The sequence below is a fragment of the Tetrao urogallus genome, assembly GCF_951394365.1.
Source record: "Tetrao urogallus genome assembly, chromosome: 17".
Lineage (NCBI taxonomy): Eukaryota > Metazoa > Chordata > Aves > Galliformes > Phasianidae > Tetrao > Tetrao urogallus.
Window position 1 is genome coordinate 8627548 of NC_136830.1, and position 19524 is coordinate 8647071.

The 19524-nt window shown below is 37.7% G+C and overlaps 2 protein-coding genes across 2 annotated transcripts in view; one reads left to right on the top strand and one right to left on the bottom strand.

The window, feature by feature from the left end:
• RAB36 (RAB36, member RAS oncogene family) lies at positions 1–8465 on the bottom strand (the record flags this gene model as incomplete). The annotated part of the gene is made up of 10 exons (XM_079543993.1): positions 1–65; positions 263–382; positions 935–1025; positions 1639–1720; positions 2761–2812; positions 3191–3255; positions 4926–5027; positions 5607–5672; positions 7187–7275; positions 8397–8465. The coding sequence occupies 10 exons, from the start codon at positions 8463–8465 to the stop codon at positions 1–3; spliced, it is 801 nt and encodes a 266-aa protein (XP_079400119.1).
• A 3580-nt stretch (positions 8466–12045) lies between these two features.
• RSPH14 (radial spoke head 14 homolog) overlaps positions 12046–19524 on the top strand; it is a gene marked incomplete at both ends in the record, with an annotated part of 68170 nt that continues 60691 nt past the window's right edge. The window contains 3 exons of the mRNA XM_079543977.1: positions 12046–12244; positions 14083–14185; positions 14386–14504. Coding sequence (XP_079400103.1) covers positions 12046–12244; positions 14083–14185; positions 14386–14504 — 421 coding nt within the window. The remainder of the gene's footprint in view (positions 12245–14082; positions 14186–14385; positions 14505–19524) is intronic.

The following is a 19524-nucleotide window of genomic DNA, read 5'->3' on the forward strand; positions in this document are numbered from 1 at the left end:
TCAGCAGCAACTTGAGCTTTCTTGAGCTTTGCCTTCTGAGATTTCCATCAGGTTCTGTTCCAGCCCTGTAGAAGCCAAAAAGTTATAAACTCAGTTCATAAGAAAAATAACATCACCCAATATTAAAGGTAGTAAGAGCTGAATGAAGCCCCTCAAAAGACACTGCAGTTAATATGCTTGCAGTTGTGTGAGACAGGCTTCAGTGCTCAAAAAACCTCCCCAGTCCTTGATGCAAAATACAGACAAGCAAAACTCAACGTACTGATGAGGTCTCCTGTCCCAATTTGAGCCATGTGCCCCGTGGTTTTCTCCAGCTCCCTCATCATGGACTGTTCAAAGGCCAAGGCAGCAACTCGGGAAAAGAACTCTTTGACATTTTCCCCTAGGAAACAGAACAAAAAGGATGCATTTTTGCAACTGCACATCAGTGCCTGATCAGGTACGAACAAGCACACCTGTGAACAGACCACTGCTTAATACTGGGAAGGATCAGGCATCTCCACCAACCTGTCTTCTCATCACTGCAGGGAGAAATTCCCTTTTTTCCCTACTCTAGAATAATGCACCCTTTGTTTGGTTGGTTTTTTGTTTGTTTTAAACTCAGCAACAAGGAGGTTTCGGTTTGTGGCACAATATTTTCATTCCTAATCAAGTAGAAGTGCATACATGTCTTTAAGTAATTATCCATGAATTAAACATGCTTAGACACTGCAGTTGCTTAAGCACACCTTTCTGTAAACACAACAGTGAAAGTACACGTGCAGATGCTTAACTGAAAATCAACCACTGATCAATATGAAGTCTTGAAAGCAGTAAAATGCAGCAGGATCTTTAAAAATACACTGAAATAAAGGTATAAGGAACTTCAGCATCCTTCCACTTTAACATTAGCCTCTTTGGTTACATTATTTTTATATCTTTTGCAGTAACTTACCTGTTTTGGCTGAAACTGACCAGTATTCTGCCTGCATGTCATTGGCAAAGCGGATAGCATCCAGCTCTGTCCTTTCACAAACAGCATCTGACTAAGTAAAAACCAAGGAATACCTTTAATGTAAGAAGCATGCTGGTAATAACACAGAAGTAGTGCTAGCACCTACAGTGGGATGGTTCCTGTTCTCACTGTAGTATTTCTGTCCTTCCCTGGGAACTCCTGCAAGCAGACAGCTGAAGCATTCAGATGCTTGGAAAATAAATTACTTAACATTGTTTTTAGATTGGAAGCCCCCATCTACCTTCTGTTACATGAAGCAAAGTAACAAGGGCAACAATTGTACCTAGCTATGCAGCATGGTACAGAGCAATAAAGAAAACAGCACAGTCATTGGTCTTCAAATTCTTGTACAATCACTTGCCTTTAGCAGAAAGTCACAGGACTGAGTAATCATAATGATTTTTTTTGTTGCTGTTTAGTCCTTCTTACTTCTGTCTCAGATCCTTTTTTTCTACTCAATCTATTCTTAATATGCTTAAATATAAAGTTTTCTCTCCACACCTCCTGTTGTTGTTTTTTTTAATTTCTCTTATCTCTTCTTTAAGACTTCTTCCCCCTTTAATACAGTTTTCTTTCTTGCACCTCATTTTCCCATTCATTTGCTATCTGTGATCAGTCATATCAGTATCTTGCCATTTGCTCACCACCAAATCTTTTTTTGTTCCAACCAGAAAGATGAAGATGGAATTTGGCTCATTTTCTCTCAAAGCATCTTCCAGCCACTGTCTGAAAAGCAGAAGAGAGATGAGAAAATCAGTCAGAGGCAGTATGGAATAATTGAGACAGAGACACATAACAGGGTAACAAGAAAAGCCAGAGAATGAGCTGATGCAAGAGTGCCAAAGGCCTTTTTTTTGTCTTTTTTTTTTTTTTTTTTTTTTTTTTTTTTTTTGAGACAGCAAGGGAACAGGAGCTATTCCAACTCCACTGAATGCACGCCTTCCACTACTGAAAAGTGGAAACATGCTCACAGTAGAGTATAAATTCTACAATAATATTAATACTCAGAGACGAGTATAATAATACTCAGTATAATGGAAAAGGCAAAATTTTTACAGTGATAATGAAAAAAAAGAAGCAGAAGAAAAAATTATAAACAACATAACAGATTAGGCAACAAAGGGAGAAAAGAAGAGTGTAGTAACTTCTTCAGTAAGATTGTAAAGCATCTCCCCCAGTTGCATGACTCGTCTCATAAGCTTGTATATTTTTGTTACTCTGGCAACCAAGTTCCTCTGGAGTCATCCAGCACAAGGCAAGGAGGGAAGAGTGTGCGGGGGCAGAAATCAGGTTCAAATGTTTCAGTTATCTTCATTCAAGCAGATACACACACACAAATATATATGTAATTTTATGAAGTCCTTTGTGGATGCATTAAATGCCACAGCAGTAGTCTGAGGAAAGACCCCAGTACACATTTGAATAAGACAAAGTACAAGCTGTGGAAAGACACGTATCTGCTTTACTGTCATAACAGCATGATAGAACATGTCAGCTCTCAGCCTGGTGACAGCAGTGTGGATCACAGATTCACAGTGTTTTGCTGCCTGTGCTTAAAGTGAAGCAAGTTTACTCACATCAGCTGGTGTGCTGCTATAAACAAACCATTTTAAGTACTGAACTAATACATCTTGAATTAAAAATGCAAGGTCTGTGTAGGTATATAACACTCTCAGGATTCAGCAAGTTCTCAGCAACTGCAGACTGCAATGCAATTAAACCTTCTGTGAAAGCTGTAAAAGCTAAGCCAAAATAAGGAAACTTACTTGGTGTGATCCAAAGTCTGGATATTAGCTAGATCAAACACTGTTATTATAACTGTAATGAAAGGACAGGAAAAAAGTAATTAAGTTTAAAAGCGTATCAGAAATCTCTCCAGTTTAACTCATCTTGTTAAACAGAAATAACACACATACAGTACAACAGTGGATTTAACATGGAGGACTTAGGAGACACTGTTAAGCTGATCCCCCACCCTTCCCAAGACACAGGTAGCAATTTTTAATCACTTCATCATCACAACTTGCAACAACAAGCTTGCAACAAATGCATTCATGAGATTTTCAGTCTCTCCCTCTTCCCAGTAACGAAAATGCCATTCCCTTGCATGTATCTACATGTGTCTTTCCAAGGAGCATATATAGGTGTATATACAATCTCCTGTTACAGGCAGTATCAAATTAATATTGATCTCACCCTCTGCTCCTCTGTAATAAGCAGATGCAATGCACTTGAACTTTTCCTGACCTGCTGTGTCCCATCTGTGCAATGGGGGAAAAAAAGAAACTTCAGGTTGATGAAATCAAGCGTAACCTGAGCAAACATACTAATGAAGCAACAGACTGGTACAAGTTGGTAGCACTTCTGTGGTATTACACTCTTCTCCATCTGGAACATGTTATTCATTAACTTCTGATAGAAATACAAGTAAAGCTCTATTACTTAATTAAGCCATTCCAGTTCTGGTTTTATCCAGAGTGAATTTTTTTAACTGGTCATTTTGGAGACTGTTCTTTGAGACACAATTCAAACATTTGTATTCTGTATTGTAATACTCTTTTCTTCAAACATCTCAACTTCATCTACATCACATTTATATCTTTCCATGGCAATCTAATTTTGAAAATGCATTTTCTGCACTAGTACCAGACAAATCATACATCTGCTCATGCTGAAGTCTTGCAACTGATACTTTGATACCAATGCATTCACAATTCCATTAAAGAATAAATAAGCAAGTAAATAAATAAAACTGAAAAAGGAAAGAAAGAACTGCTTATCCATGAAGATGATAGACAGTTCTCCCACCTACAGCCAATACTACAGAGGTCTGGGACTTTGTTACAGCACAGCACTGCCACTACTTGCAGACGTAGCTTGTACAGAAATCTCTCAGCAAGAGGGGGCACCAGTGCTTATCGTATGGAAATGTTCTACATCCCCACCAAGGAGTCTGAAGACAACACAACCTCAAGTTTAGCAGCCCATGAACCTTATTGTTTCATACTGACATATCAGTGCAGATTTTAAAGGCATTCAAACTCCAGAAAGGCAGCACTGAATAGAATTTTCAAAAACAAAATGGCAGCGAAATGGATAGGAAATAATTTGTGTGTTTTTCAGTAAATCTCACTAGCCATCTGTTTACATCTCTAGGCACTGATATTTCAGAGAAAATGTGTTCCTAAGCAAGAAGTTTCTTAAGATTCATGCACTAAAATGCTTCATCCAATGAATCGTATCTCTGCTCTGATCATGCTGTAGCACAGATAATTAAATACTGCACATTATAGAACAATACAGTTAGCCAGGTAAGATAGCAAAGGACATTCTCCAGTGGAACCAAAGCAGGTGTGAGAAGGCCAGGATTCCCACTAAGCTGATAAACATAACTAAAAATCAGAAACGTTGCTTAGATCTTTTTGTGATTTAGGGAATGACATTTATTTTGCAATTAGGAGATGCTGAAATAATCAGAGTCCATAAAATTGACTTCAATTACTGCGGGAACCCCCCAACCCCCTTCAGAAAGGTCAAGTTCTGTGCTCACAAAGCCTACTAAACCCAAAAGGCAGAGTAATACAACACTAGCACCCAACAAAACGAGTTGCAAAAGCTTCTGCTCCTCTTCCAAGAAGCTTGAGTAAAAAAGTACTGCAAATAGTGCAAGACTTCCAAAATGAATTTCCATTGACAAAATTCTAATGTTTCCAGGAATGTGAGATCCAAGAGGAAATTAGAGGTTTTACTTATTCATTTATTTCATTAAAATTGCAAGTGCAGGTGCATAACCTATTTTTCAGATCCATATTATGCTATTGGTTGTTTGTTTTTTTTTTTAATATATATCTTTGTACTACCAGAGCCTGTAGCAACTTAAACTCTTCTGAGATTGTATTGCATGTGGAACTTAAGCCACGTTTCAACTTACATCTGGAGATTATATGGTATGCCAACTATTTCAAAACGTTCAATTTCAAAATCCACCCCAATGGTCGCCTTGTAATCTCGTTCAAAATGATCCCTACAGAACCTGCAATGAAGGAGGGGGCAAGGATGAAGTTTTAGTAACTCGTGGCTACAAATAGCTGCAAAGTAACACTAAGATAAACTATACAGAAAAGAACTAATAGTGGAGCAGTTACATTGCGCAGAAGCATTTATAAAAACATTGAGACATCAAAAAATTTAAAAAATAGTGAATAACAAACTGGAAAGTACATACATCCAGCAAGTCCTCAGGATGAAATAAGAATCAAAACAATTTCTTTGCACTGTCTAGGAGAGGCAGCATCAAATTTTTAGTTACAAAATAATATATTTTGAGTCACAAATACAAAAGGAACATGTGGTTATTAATGAGATTAATAGCCAGCAAGATTCCTTTGGAACACAGAAATAATTGAAAATGCAAACAGACAGAATGCAATCACAAGCTACAGAAATTCAGAGCTCTGTCCACCAAATTTGCAAGGTCTGGCAAATACTGCGCTATATCATATTTGATTGAATATATATTCAGTTCAGATTCCTGAAAGCTTTACTGCAACAAGTGCTACGCTTTCAGCTTGGAAAAGAACTGAACCAATCCATCTGCTGCAATACACCATACCTGTGGATGAGGCTCGTTTTCCCAACATAGACGTCTCCTACCACAACCACTTTGGATATTTTCAGCCTGTTAGGAATATTCAAAATATTTCATGCTTTTAGTAGTAATTTCAATATTGTCACTGCAGCAATTCTGATGTAGATCCTTAAGTTGCAAGTGATTAATACATCTGCAACTCCAGTTTACTTGAATGCCACAATGCTGCAGAAGGATCAGAGTCTTAAATAGTAAGAAAGAAAAAGATCAAAAACTCCAGAGCAGAATTAGCCATTTCTTACTTTGCATATAATTTCTATGGGGCAGAAAGACCTTATTAGAAATGCTTTCAAGGAAAGATTATACACTTGGCAGTTTGCACTTAAGACCATATAGCATCTACATCCATAGAGCTCTTCAAAAGTACAAGTTTATATTTTTCTGCCACTAAAATTAATTATGAGTTTTTCATTGACTTAAATAGTATAGAATCAAACCTTAAGTGCACAAATATGGAATTGCTGATAATAAAATAATTTGCTGATAATAAAACCCATTGCAGAATCTGTCTCTGGGAAAAAATAATGGTCAGAGCCAATACATTTTCTGACTACCTGAAATAACATTAATCTGAAGCTTGCCTCATGCAAATAATCCTCTTTGCTCTGGGTTCTCCTGGAGAATACAGCAGATGGGCTGGAGGTGACTCACCTGCACTCTTAAAATTGAAATGTAGCATATCTGTCAGGAGATACAGGTGGATAAATGAGTGTACAGTATTTGTTGACTGAAACTTGGATTGACATCTCCCCTGCACATGCTACAAAAATGGCTTAGGAGGTTTAATATTGTTCTGTATCAAAGAATGGCTTTTTAAACAAAAGATTCAGTCTTGTATTGAATGCTGTATCTGCTTATATCTGGTTTAACTCACTGCAAACTAAATCTACTACAGGTGTGTGTTCTGGGAGAGAGATGACTAGAAAAAAATTTAAAGAACATTAGAATTCAAGATTTATTTTTCATTAGAATTTTAGTCCAGAATTTTGCTCCTGTTTTAAGGAAACATTTAAGACAACTTCTCAGCATGGATACTTTTAAAATATTAAAGCTAGATTCTTATGTGCTACAGGCAACTTAAAACTGCTGTGTTTATATCTGCTCCAAAGCCTTTATCTAGTTCTTACTTGGTACACTCAGTATGCAGTCCTTTTGTACTCTCTAGTAATGCCAGTACATCTGTTCTTGTCCTTGCAAATGCTCTAGGACTTGCTTTTCATGCTGACTTGCATGGCCAAAATTCAGCACTAATTTTAAACAGTTGGTTAATCCTTTAAACTAAGCTATCTGTTACTAAGTAACAATTCTGTTTCTTTGACTTCACTTAAGCCAGGAAGAAAAAGATCTTCAAAACATATAAAGAAGCAGTATTTCATTCATTTACTGTGAAATGGTATAGAAGAACCATGGAGACAGGTTAAGCTGATTTCAGTCACAGTGGAAGGCTCAACACGTGGAATCGGGAAAAGCTTATGGAGGAGTCAGGCTATAAAGAGGTTAAAACATTTGTGTCTCATTGCACACTTGGGTTATTAGAAACTTGCCCAGCTGTTCCAGTGCTGTGCTGACAGGCAGTCCTGAGCTGTGCGTGGAAGTGGTCTTTGATCTGCAGACAGGCCTCAGGAGTGTACCACTGGAGACACAAGAGAACAGCTACTGAGATAAAGTCCATAATGCCTACTTGTCAACAAGCCAAATCAGCAAGGTGAGATAGAAAAGGAGATTACTTCAAAAAGCTTGTGAAGCACAGAGATACTCCAGCTCATGAAAAGGGACAGTCTGGGTTAGAAGGCAGTAAGGCTGATGCACAGGTATGTTTGTACAGCTCCACCAAGTATCAGAGCCCTAATGAACTTCCACAGTAAATATATTTGTCAATCAGTTTGTACAATATTAATTATCTTAAATAATTCCAATAATCTAAGACATTCAAGAAGAACACAAGTGGGAACGCATCACTAGAAAATCATTTGGACTACAAGTCTTTTAGATCTCTTACTTGTGAGAAGCACTGATTTTATTGCTAATTTTCCATTAAGCTTAGCAGGCTACAAACAAGGAAAGCATGTTTTGCCTCATATTTACTTAAAATAACAGTGACACTTTTCATAAAATTAAAAGCAAAATAGGAGGTTGAGATTGAGAATGAAAGAAGTGCAAAATCCTCTCAAAAGAGTGCTTTGAACAAAATTAAACACAGAATGGCAATTCTTTGTCCTTACCTGCCCCTAACCATTCCATTCTACTTCAAGGATAAAACTCTTTGGGGGTAAGATGATCTTCACTATCAGTTTTCCTACAGTGCCTTCTACGTTTGATCTACAGTATGACTAAGTTTCCTACTCACACAGAAGATTAAAATTGCTTCAAATTCTTCAAGTGAAAACTCCACATAGACCTAATTAGTCTTTCTGAATATTAAATAACAGCCATGGTTCTAATTTCCTCTCAGTGTAGGAACTCTGTAAGTGTGGTAATTATTAATGTTTGGCTAAAAGAACAGATATTGTAAGGTAACACTTCGGTTGCAAAAGTCACTTTCTGTTAAGGTTAGAGGAAGAAACCTGGTTTATTATTAAGTGCACCAGCACCGAATGGGAAAACAAGGTCACATTCACCTCTGAAATAAATACTTAAACAATTTGCAGTTTTAACAGAGGACATCAAATATACATCAAACCAAAATACTATTAGCACAAGGGAAAGACATGGCAGGTGATACATCCTCTGAGCAAAGTGATGAAGAACTCTTACCTTAGGAAACTGGGAGATTATTCTGTCCCTGCTCACTGGGGGAATCATATGCTTTGGGTTGGACTTCATCCTCCAAACTCAGGTCAGTTCTGCCAGATAGAAAACATGCAAAGTGAGACAAAATATTGAGGAATTGTCTCAACACAGGAAAAACATCAAAAACAAAAAATGAACAGTCCTTTTGGACTTGTTTCCTCCTAGTACAACTGGCAGCTCTTTGACTTCATGTTAAAGAAAACATGTTTCTCATGAAAAAGGATGATTTCTGTCTGCAGAAATATAGAAAGAAATAGTGGCTTTTTCTAAGTAGAAAAGCACTGAGTAATTCTGGAGGAGGACAGAGAACTGTTCACTTAATTCAACACAACTGCTATAGTTTAGTCCTCAAATGACTTTGTAGTGCTTAATTTAAAAAGCCCACACCTCACTATTTTAAATGCTACTACATAAAGCATGTTTATTAATGTTAGGGCATATCAGATTCCATTAGGTCAGAAGGGGAAAGGAGAAACAACAAAGTTGCCATATTTCTTGGCACAACATCAAACTTTCACTCAACGTCAGCTCATAAGGAACAAAATCAGTAGTTAGTCTGACACGGAAGAACAGTGTTCACAGGAAAATTACAAGCGAATCAAGATATCTCACTTGAGAAGCATTGATTTCGTTATGAAAAGAAGGGTTGTGGGTTATTGAGAGGGAACTCTTTGTAAGGCACCAGTTTCTTACTGGCATTCAGAAGAATCTAACGAGAGCAATCCTCACGCAGCAAACACAAGGAAGGACTCACCGTGCAGTGCAGATGCGGCAGGATCCCAGCCACACGAGCCGCCTGCAGCCGCGTGCCCATGGCAACAGGCTTGCAACAGTTCCCTTCCTCTCCTCCTCTCACGGACTGAGAAGGCGGGGTTGGAATGGAGTAATTTAACCATACGCAGGGCTCTGGTTTTAGAAGAACAAACCTGTTATAGTGGCCATGCAGACTCCTTTAATATTATGCACATTAGCAACTATAAAGAAAAAAAAACCTCCAGAGGTTTTGTTTTGCTCCCTTCCAGCCCCAGAATTTCAGCTTTCTTTCATTCCAGCCTTAGAGTCAGGATGTGCATGCAACTACGAGCCATTTTGAATCACATAAACGTCTCTAGTAATTACCAATCTTGACTGATAGCATAGCAAACAATAAAGATAATAAAGAATAAAAAATCCCATTGCTCTTCCATATTGCCTAAGTGTTGTTAATCAACTTAGTTTAGACTGCATTTAGGATGCTAAAAGGTTTTGCTGTTCATTTCACTTGGATATAAACTTCCAAATTTCAGGAAAAAAATAAAAGCTCTCACATTCAAGTAATCGTATTTCCATAATGCTGCAACAGGCTTGGACTTCTTAACATCCAGGAGACAAAAGTCTCCCATTTAAAAAAAAATTAAAGGACAAGTAAATAAGAAAAAAAGAAAGTGTGCAGCATATAACAAAAACCCTACAGTTGTTTTGCAACCATAAGCAAAGAATAAAGGTCAACAAAACTACCAGACCACTACTTAGAATTACCATTTTATTCTCTTTTGTGAGGAATTTCTTCTGTGAGGGATCACTTCAGGCACTCATGTGATTCGATCCACACTGAAAGCAAACAAACAAACAAACAAAATACCCAAATTTACAGCCGATGTGTCACTGAGGACCAAAGATGACAGTGTTTATTTTTAACCATATACACAGTTCTATCAATCATACTCCTGACTGCTGATCCAAACCTGGATCCGCTTCGTGATGTGCTCCAAAATAACAGTTCTGAAAGCAAAAAAAGAAACCCTCCTGGTTGGTAGCAGCATCGCACACACTGGATTTGCTCCATTTTCTCCTTGTTCTGGCACAGCACATCCTCAGCGTGTACCAATCTGTCCTGAGTGCACAGCATGACTCACTGCTCGTCTCCTGGAGCTCTTTCACAAACTAAGCCAGGAAAAAATAATCAATTTAACCATCTCAGTGAATCCAAAGTCCAGGAGGACCAAGGTAAACAAGGAGAAGTGTTTTAAAATCAACAGGCCATTTTCCTTTGGTGTATTTCAACGAAATTTCTCTCGCAAACACACAATTACCAAACCAACAAATTAGCTGCAAAGTCAGGGGAGACAAGCCAGTGATTTAAGAAACACAAAGCTGCTGAAAGTGCTGAGAATTATAGGCACTGAGATCCAGGTTCTCTCTTCCCACAGAGCTCAGTCTCAAGTCTCCATGGCATCACACTGCTCCCATCAACAGCATCAGCCACAGACAAAAGATTGAAGGCTTCAACTCTGCATAAAATCACTTAATGCCATGACCACTGATTAAAATCACTATACCAAGGTGTGGTGAAAAAAGGATGAGTTAAAGCTGAGGGACGTGAGAAAGTTTTAACCTTCGCGTGTGCCATCTACGTGGAGAAAAGTTCACGTTCTTCTATAGAAATGGTGAAATTTCAAAAGTCTTTGGTTTGTAAATATCTAATTCATTCAAGGAAACTAACTTCTACTTCAATCAATTTGTTCTTATAAAAAAAAGAAAAAAAAAAAAAAAGGAAAAAAAAGCACCCTTTCCCGAGGATATTTTTTAAAGCAGTACTTTTCTTCTGTGGATCTTGGTAATCAACAAACCAGAATCTATTCCAGTGTTTTACTACATTAGGTCCTTTACAGAGAAGGCAGTTGGCGTGGGCCCCCACACGGCAGCGATTCCCGCCCTTTCCTCACAAGCGGACCCACCAAGCGCCGCTCGCCGCTCAACTCCCCTCGCCCCACGCTAGTAGCGGCCACACATTCCGATTCACCAACCACGCCGCGGACGCCACTGCCTTTCAACAACCACCGCCGAACGCGCTGATTACGCTATTGACGCAAAGCTGGAAACAGTAGAGGAAAGGAGCGCGGAGCCGCGCAGTTTTTATTCACAGAGCTAGGCTTACGCAAAGGGCGGGTTGCTGTGGTAACCAGAACGCGGGCGCGCAGGCGCCGTAGAGCAACAACCGGGGCTCGGGCTGAGAGCGGCGTCTGTGATTTTACGGTCATTTGGTTTGCTCTTAAGAAACAGATGCTATTGTTAAGTAGGATTTTATATATATATGATTTTCTTTTTCCGTGCAGCTGTGTTTTGTTGTGTTGAGCAGTTTCCAGGGTTTCAGGCTGCTCCATTGCTGCGCTGAGGGCGGCGGGCGGTCAGCGATTCTTTCCAGGATTATTAACGAATTCCGAGGGCAGGTTTCCACTACAAACCTTTAGAAAGACCGTGTTTCTGAAAAATGGCTTTTTGATAGAATTTGAGTCCCTTCGGTAGCATGGAACATTCTAAAGGGGTTTTAACTCTTTAAAAAACACTTCTCTCACAATTTTAAGCTTTCTCCTTGCTTCTTCTCTTGATATTTTACAGTATTCGGTAGAAGCTCAAACCAGAAAGAACAGCTCATCTGATGAACCATCCCAGCCTCTTCTTTCACAGCTTCCTAAAACCTCACACATGCTATAATTGTGCTTTGAAGAGACAGAACCATTCAGTTTTAATGCTAATTAATAGTGGTGGCTTTGGTACATCAGTTATTTGTCACCAAGCAGAGTCATTTTACAGTATTTTTTAAGTATAAGAATCCTCCCCAGACAAATCAGGAATGGCAAGTACTCTTATCTCAGCCAAGCTTCCCCCTGATGTAGATCCAACAAAAGCTCCTATTGCATTTGGGAGGAGAGCTCTGCCTAAACTGAATAAAGAGATACAATCTCCTGAGGTGCTGACTCAGCAACGGGCATTGATGGCACTCTGTGATCTGGTCCATGACCCAGAAAATATCTACCAGGCAGTCCAAATAGGTAAGTGGTTTGCTGCCATAAGCATTGACACAGTGGTGGTGATAGAGAGGGATGTGCTGTACTGTGTTGTCCTGTTTTTACTCCTGCAGTATAATTGATGAGAGAGAAATGGCCAGGAAGATATCCTGGTTTTAATCTCTACTTGTTTTGAACCGTAAAAAAGTAGAGAATATTATATTATCATTATCAAAAAAAAAAAAAAGAAAAAGAAAAAGAAAAGAACAATCCACACCTCTTTAAAGACAGGCTAAGGGAACTGAGCTTGTTCAGGCTGGAGAAGACAAGGCTTTGGGGAGATCTCCTTGCCACTTTCCAAGACTTAAAGGAAGCTTTGAAACAGGAGAGAGACTTTTTACACGAGCAGATGGCGATAAGAACAGGGAGTGGTTTTACCCTAAAGGAGGGGACATTTAAATTAGATATTAGGAGGAAATTCTTCATTCTGAGGGCAGTGAGGCCCTGGCAGTGCTGTCTAAAGAAACTGTGAGTGCCCCATAATTAGAGGCCTTCAAAGCAAAGTTGGATGGGGCCCTGGGCAGCCTGATCTGGTGGCTGGCAAGCAGCCAGTGGCAGGGCGTTGGGACTGGGTAGGCTTTAAGGTCTCTTCCAACTTAAGCCCTTCTGAGATACTATAACTATAGAGAATGAAAAAATAGCAACAACGACCCCCTTTTATATTTCTTCATTCAACAGGTATCTACCTGCATCTTGTTGAGTACCTCAAACATAAAAGTACCACTCGACCTCAGTGGACTAGTGATTCATTTAGTGATTAACCAAAATTAATTTGCAAGGGCTATGAAGTCACTTTTTGCCATTCATTCCTTCAGCAGTGGATAGCACGGCACACTCAGCTATAACTACTGGAGAGCAAAAACATCAGAGCTTTACACAGAATATTTCTCAGAAGTCTCATGATAATTGTAGAATGAGACTGTAACAAAAGCCTCAGGAACTTCATAAGAAATTAAAACTAAATAACCAGCTTTTTTGTACTTCTCAGGATTACATCTGCTCACTATTTTTAATTAATATATATCCTAACATTAGGAATAATCTTAAATTCGCAGTTGGGGGGAAAAAAAGTCATGCAAGGTTATGTTCATAACATTTTTTAGTAGTCAGTTGTGTATTTACAGTATCGTTATGTAAAAATGAAGTAGTCTTTAGGTTTGTCACTATCACACACATTTTCTTCATAAGAGGCACCAATAGTCATACAAAATAATGTAATCGTTGTTCAGTTAGCATTAGTTTTTTCTTCTCCAAAAGAAAGAAAAAACTAATTTCTTTTCTCTACGGCCAAACCAAGTTTATTTCAGCACATGGCAGGTAAGGCTCTGTGCTCTTACACAGCCCTTGTGAGACTTAACGTTTACAGAAATGTAGTCAATCTGCAAACACCCGCTTTTCTAAAACAGTAACAGCACCACTGACATCAGTATATCTTTGTTTTTAGAGTTATATAACTTCCTAACTCTTAGCAAGGTTAGAACATAATCAGGTACAGAATTCAGCAGCTTGTTTCTAGTATTAACCAACACAAGGTTAATTCAATGGGAACTTTCCATTATTCTCATCAGCTGTCAAATCAGACAATTATGTGGGGTTGATATATACATTTTTATTCTAATATGAATACACTTCAGAATTGACAACAGGGCATTTTTGGCTTTAAGTTTCTGCTATACTTGCAGTACCACACTGAGAATTTCAACTTCAGGACAAGATGAAAAACCAGACTGCTTGCACTTGAAGTTGTGAGGTAGAAATGAGCATTGCACTATCAGACTAGTGCTGAAGTTATAAATACTAAAATCAATGGTTGTGTCACACAGGTTTCTTGGAGAACTTGAAGACCTTGCTGCTGCATCACGACAGTACTGTCCGAGAGAAGACAACAGAAATTCTCTATATAGTGTCAATGCATAATGTTGGCAGGTAGGAATAATTCCTACCTAATGGTATAGGAAGTAATAAAGAAGTTTCTGTGAGAAATAAAAACAGAATTTCTAAGTTTTTGCAAGATAGAAGCAATGAAAACAACTTATATTTAATATAATATTTAATTAGAGATTATGCACCTGCCAAGTATTTGAGTTATATGATGCTTAGTTAAATCTATTCTCCAATGTTTATAGGCAAGGGTTGATACAAAATGCAGTCATACCTGCCCTCACTGAACTCTTGGATGACCCAGAAGACATCTGTCGGAAGAACGCACATCAAGTGTTTGACATGATGGCCAAGTTACCTGAAGGTAGGGGATTTTTCAGTAATTAATTATTCAAAAGGGGAAAACAAATGACTTCAGTGTTCTTTCATCTCTCTGCCTTTAAAGAATTCTGCCTCGTACCTGTGCAGACAGATAGGTATCATCCTGTGATTATAATAGATCATAGTAGATCATAATAGAAACTTCAAGGAAGCAAGAACTTAACAGAAATAAATATTACCAAGTTTATTTGTTTTTAATACCAATCAGTAGTAATTATTATTTTTTACAGCGGTTATTCTTAGTTCTTTCAAAACTCCATATTTCAGTAATAAGCCTTGCTGTTCAGTCTGTACCGAACTTTATTCATAGCTATAAACTTCAGATTACTGTACCTCTAGTCACATCTAATGCAGGACCTTATCAATCGTCTCATTTTACTTAGGAATTTTCAGTTTAAACAGGGAAACCACTTCACAGTTTAGGAACTTCTGCAAAAAAGGTTTTTAAGATATGAATTTGAGGCTTAAACTTGCAAAGTACAAATAATGTTGTATGCAAACACCTATTTGGCATGAGGTTCTTAAGATACAACTTTTTTCACTTAGCTTAAGTATCTTTTCTTAATAGTTTGATATTTTATGATCTTTTTTGAACAGGCTGCACAAATTTGAGCTGCAATTCTGTGACTGTGAGGTCAGAGTTTTGATAGCTAGGAGTAGATATTCACTTTGGCAATAGCAAAGGATGAAGAATCATAGAAGACTAACGGTTAAATATTTGCTGCTTTAGTTTATGTCTACTATTGCAAGTGTGCCTTGTTTTCTTGAATGTTTCAGCTTGTAGCAAATTTTGAAGTTAGTGAAGTTAAGAACAGTCAACATGCATTCAGTCAGTTGTACTTCTGAAGTGTTTCAGCCGCTTCAGAATTCAACTTGGACACAGGAAGAGCTTTCTTGTTGGGTTTTTAAAAATCCTTTTAAGTATTCACTTCTATTATGTCAGTAGAAGTTGAAGGGAATTTACTTCTCACCTATGTTTATGTTTTAACGTACTATATTCCTTACTCTGTGGAACTATTCACAAAAGCTGAATTCAAATGCATTTTATCTAGTAATTTGACATATATCACTTGCTTGGAAGTTTTGGTGTCAGCAGCTGCAACTAGTTAACAGTTTGCTTCTAAATAATGGTCTTTTGTGGGCAGACTGCCAGTTCAACAGGTTTAAAAAAAAATTAACTAAAAATGAGAGTTACATAGAAAGCATTTTATCACAATCATCATTTCCGCTTAGAGAAATATTATAGCAGTAAGCAGCACTAGCTCTTGGTGGTACCAAAACATAAAAAACTGCTTATTAAGAATTCAAAATACATTCCCCAGAGTAGAGGATATGTAATTGTACATCATACTGCCACTTAGAGATCAAGGACAGGTCTACCACCACTGTTCCATCTGTGTCCCTGCAGGCATCTGAATATTTCATCTTAGCTCAGGAGTCACTGATGGGAATTATCAGGGCTGTACAACACCAATTCAGTGACAACGTGAGATTATTCTATACGAGGAGAAAAGAGTTACCTCCCAGAGTGAAAGATTATTCAACACCTGCTGAGCTGAGAGCTGTCTCTCTCCTTGGAACATTGCCTTTGGTTGAAGGCAGAGGTTTCACAGAAGCTCTGAAGTGAGAAGAAGTCTGCCATATAAAAAGCAGCTTCCAAATCCTGTTACAATCCCAACTTAGTGAAAGTTTAGAAGACAGACTACAATTCTGAGGACAGCTGATTCGAAGTATCTCACGAGCCAAGACTAATAGCTGTTTTCCCATTTTACCTTTCTGATATTAGATACTGGTGGCAGATAAGAACTGGGTTTTCCAAATCAGGTTATCAGTAACAAACTTTTTTTCAGGAAACAGTTCTAGAGTTTTATAAAGTAAAATAGGCTAACGAGTAGCATAAGGGGAAAAGTATTTAGTTTTAGAATTAGTTATTTAGTAAATGCTGTATATCAGTGCCTTCATTACAATTTCCTTACAGATGTAAGTAACAACAGTTAATTAATTAGAAACCTGCTGTTATAGTCTGCATAGAATTTCTTTCCCTTCATTAGTTCTCAGTATAACCCTGGCATTTACAGTACTCACGTACTCTATTTCTGTGGGCCAACTCTTTCCCTATTCTTTTTTTCTCTTTATGAGAAATTTAAAGTGGATGTAATTATTTACATCTGTGATGCAAACAGAACTTTAATCTCTGATCCTATACTCAGAACTCTCAACCAGCTCACATCCTCTTTATGCTTTCCTTGCATTATGCCTTTTTAGGTGAAATTGTCTTCTAAAGTTTCATTTCCTTAGCTGTGAAATGATCCCAGATTTGACCGTTTCCTTTCTGCTACTAAAAATGCTTAAGAACTTATTCAAGATAGAAATCCTTGCCTTGGTTAAGCTAGTCTTGAATAGCGTTCTTCAGACAACATTTTTATATAGCATAGTTTGACATTTGGGGGGAGGGAAGGGGGATAGAAAACAAAATAACCTGATCCTCAGAAGATCTGAAATTATTTCTCAATCAGTGTAATATGTCAAACGAATCATCTTTGCCTGGTAATTGCCATCTTCAGCCACTCAAAAAGCTATCTAGCTTCATCTCTCTTCATATTCACTTCAACAGTTCACATCTAGATAACCTTGTGTGACACAATGGAAGGCCTGGTAGTGCCTTCTACCAGAATAGAAGCATGCTTGTAAAGGTGTTAGACATGATTGAGTTTAGAAAGCAATATGGACAAAAGCAGCTTACCTTTTCCAGAGGCTGATAACCTCAAAAAGGACACAATCTTCAAATAAAGGCACACTTTTTCAGTTGCTAACCCTTAAATGGGGGTGAGGAGGGGCAGACCCCAGGGTCTGGGCCCAACTCTTCTGGTCATTTGGGCTCATTGTCTGCACCAGTGCTCCCTGGCTTAGCCACACCTTCTCACTTTGTGCACAGTCGCTGGTTCAGTGTGTGGCCTAGCAATTCCTGTATACCTTGTATCACCTGGAAGAAGTCAGCAACTAATAAAGCATTCCCCAGTTATGTTTCTGATGTTTTCTATGGCAATTTCCAGGACCAATAAAGCAATAGGCTTCATACTAGCCAAAAAGGAACATAAGCTGCACATGCGCTTGGCATGTATTCAATAGAGGATAAAAGAGGAAAAAGAACCAGTAACAGGAGAAAATGAACACTGGCCAGGAGACATTGCTAGCAAAACTTCAACTCTTCGTGAAAACAATTAGTTGAGATTCAAGAAGGTACTTAATGTTACTGAATATTATGCAAGGATAAGTGACCTTGGCAATAATAAATGCAAAAAAAAGCTGTGAAAGAAAGAAATATTTTTCCCAGGATGTGTACAGTACTAAAAATATTTAATAGTTCTTAGCTATAATCTTTCCTGTATTTTAAGAGTACTTAATCCTTTTAGACAAAAATTGAAGTGGATTTGATGACACTGGATTTTGAAAGCTTACCAGGACCTCTTTTTTGGAGAAGTCCAACAAATTAAAGTTTCTCTGTCTTCACTGACCTTCACTGTCCTCAATATTATACATTTACAAAATCATAATGAATCAGTTCTATGAATAAGGACTGTTTAAAGATACCGTTTTCCCTTTGAAACCTGTTTTGTTGTGTGAAATGCACGTAATGGAAGGACAGATGGCATTCTTATTGCAGCAGATGGAACATCTCTTCTGTGAATGTCATTGTTGTCCAGGTAAAGTGACATCCCAGCTCTTCTAATACAGTTTTTTTTTTCACTGCATCACTGATAAACCTGAGAGCTGAGGAAATAGTTGCCAATTTAATTGCATTCTTTATTCAGGTGGAAGACTGAGAGCTAGGGAGTTTCATTTCAGGGCCTGTCTTGGATACAGACTTTTTGGTTTTAACCTTCCCACACCTCAGTCTTCTTACATAAAGGGAAAATAAAATTATTTGATTTCTATGTAAAACAATTTAATGCCTTAGAAAAGGGTAGCCATGAATTACTTAGAACATCAAGATCAAAAACATCACAGAAATTAAATTACTGGAAGGTTAATAGCAAGTCATTGCTATTCAAAGAATGATTATGTGAACTGATGAAACTTCATTATTTACTATTTTATTCCATCACATTCTTATCTGTAAATTAACTACAAACATGTAGTAAAATGCACTGCTTCGGTTTCTCTTTTATCTCCCAAAAACCTCAATTTGAGGATAAATGCAATTAACTTCTTTTATTTAGAAAAATCTTTATTCTTTTGATAAAATGCCCTAGGTTCTTCACTGCTATTGTAGATTGCCTATAGTACTTATAAGGACCTTCCCAACTGAATAATTTTTTTGTAATTGATAAAGTATTTCTTATTCTCTTCAAAATTAACTATGCTTTTTGTTTTGCTTTTTTTTCAATCAGCTTTCTTATCTTGAAGCTGTGCTCTAATAAAAGCCAGTATTTTCTTGTCACTCTTTTCACCAGTCTGAAATGGCCACTGTACTATGAAAGCCAGAGGTGAAAGGGGCATACCAGCTCACAGTCCATTAATGGGAAAAGGAAGGCCAGGCTCATTGTAAATCTTTTCCACAATTTTCACAATTAGCTAATAAAAGTGTATCACACTATAGAAAGCAATTTAGAACGGAAACACTATGGTAGTTCTCTCAATTTTCTTTCCTGTTGCTTCTTAATCTTGATCTATGGCTTCTCTTCTAAAATTGCTACTAACGATCTCCCAAAAACATCTAACAACAACAGGCAGTCATAATTTTTAAAGACATTACATGGGAAGACATCCCTTGAAACTTGCAGAGTTGGTCAAATGTAATTGCTTAAGATTGAAATTTCCTGAATGTTAGTGAATAAATTGAACAAAACATTCTGGAACCAATTAATAAAACTCAGTATTCTTAAATGAATCATAACAGTATTCAAGTAACTGGTATATCATAACACTAAGTAATGAACACACTATAGACAAATGCATTATCATTTGAGTTATTTATTTTTTAAGTGGACAGTTTAAATGTT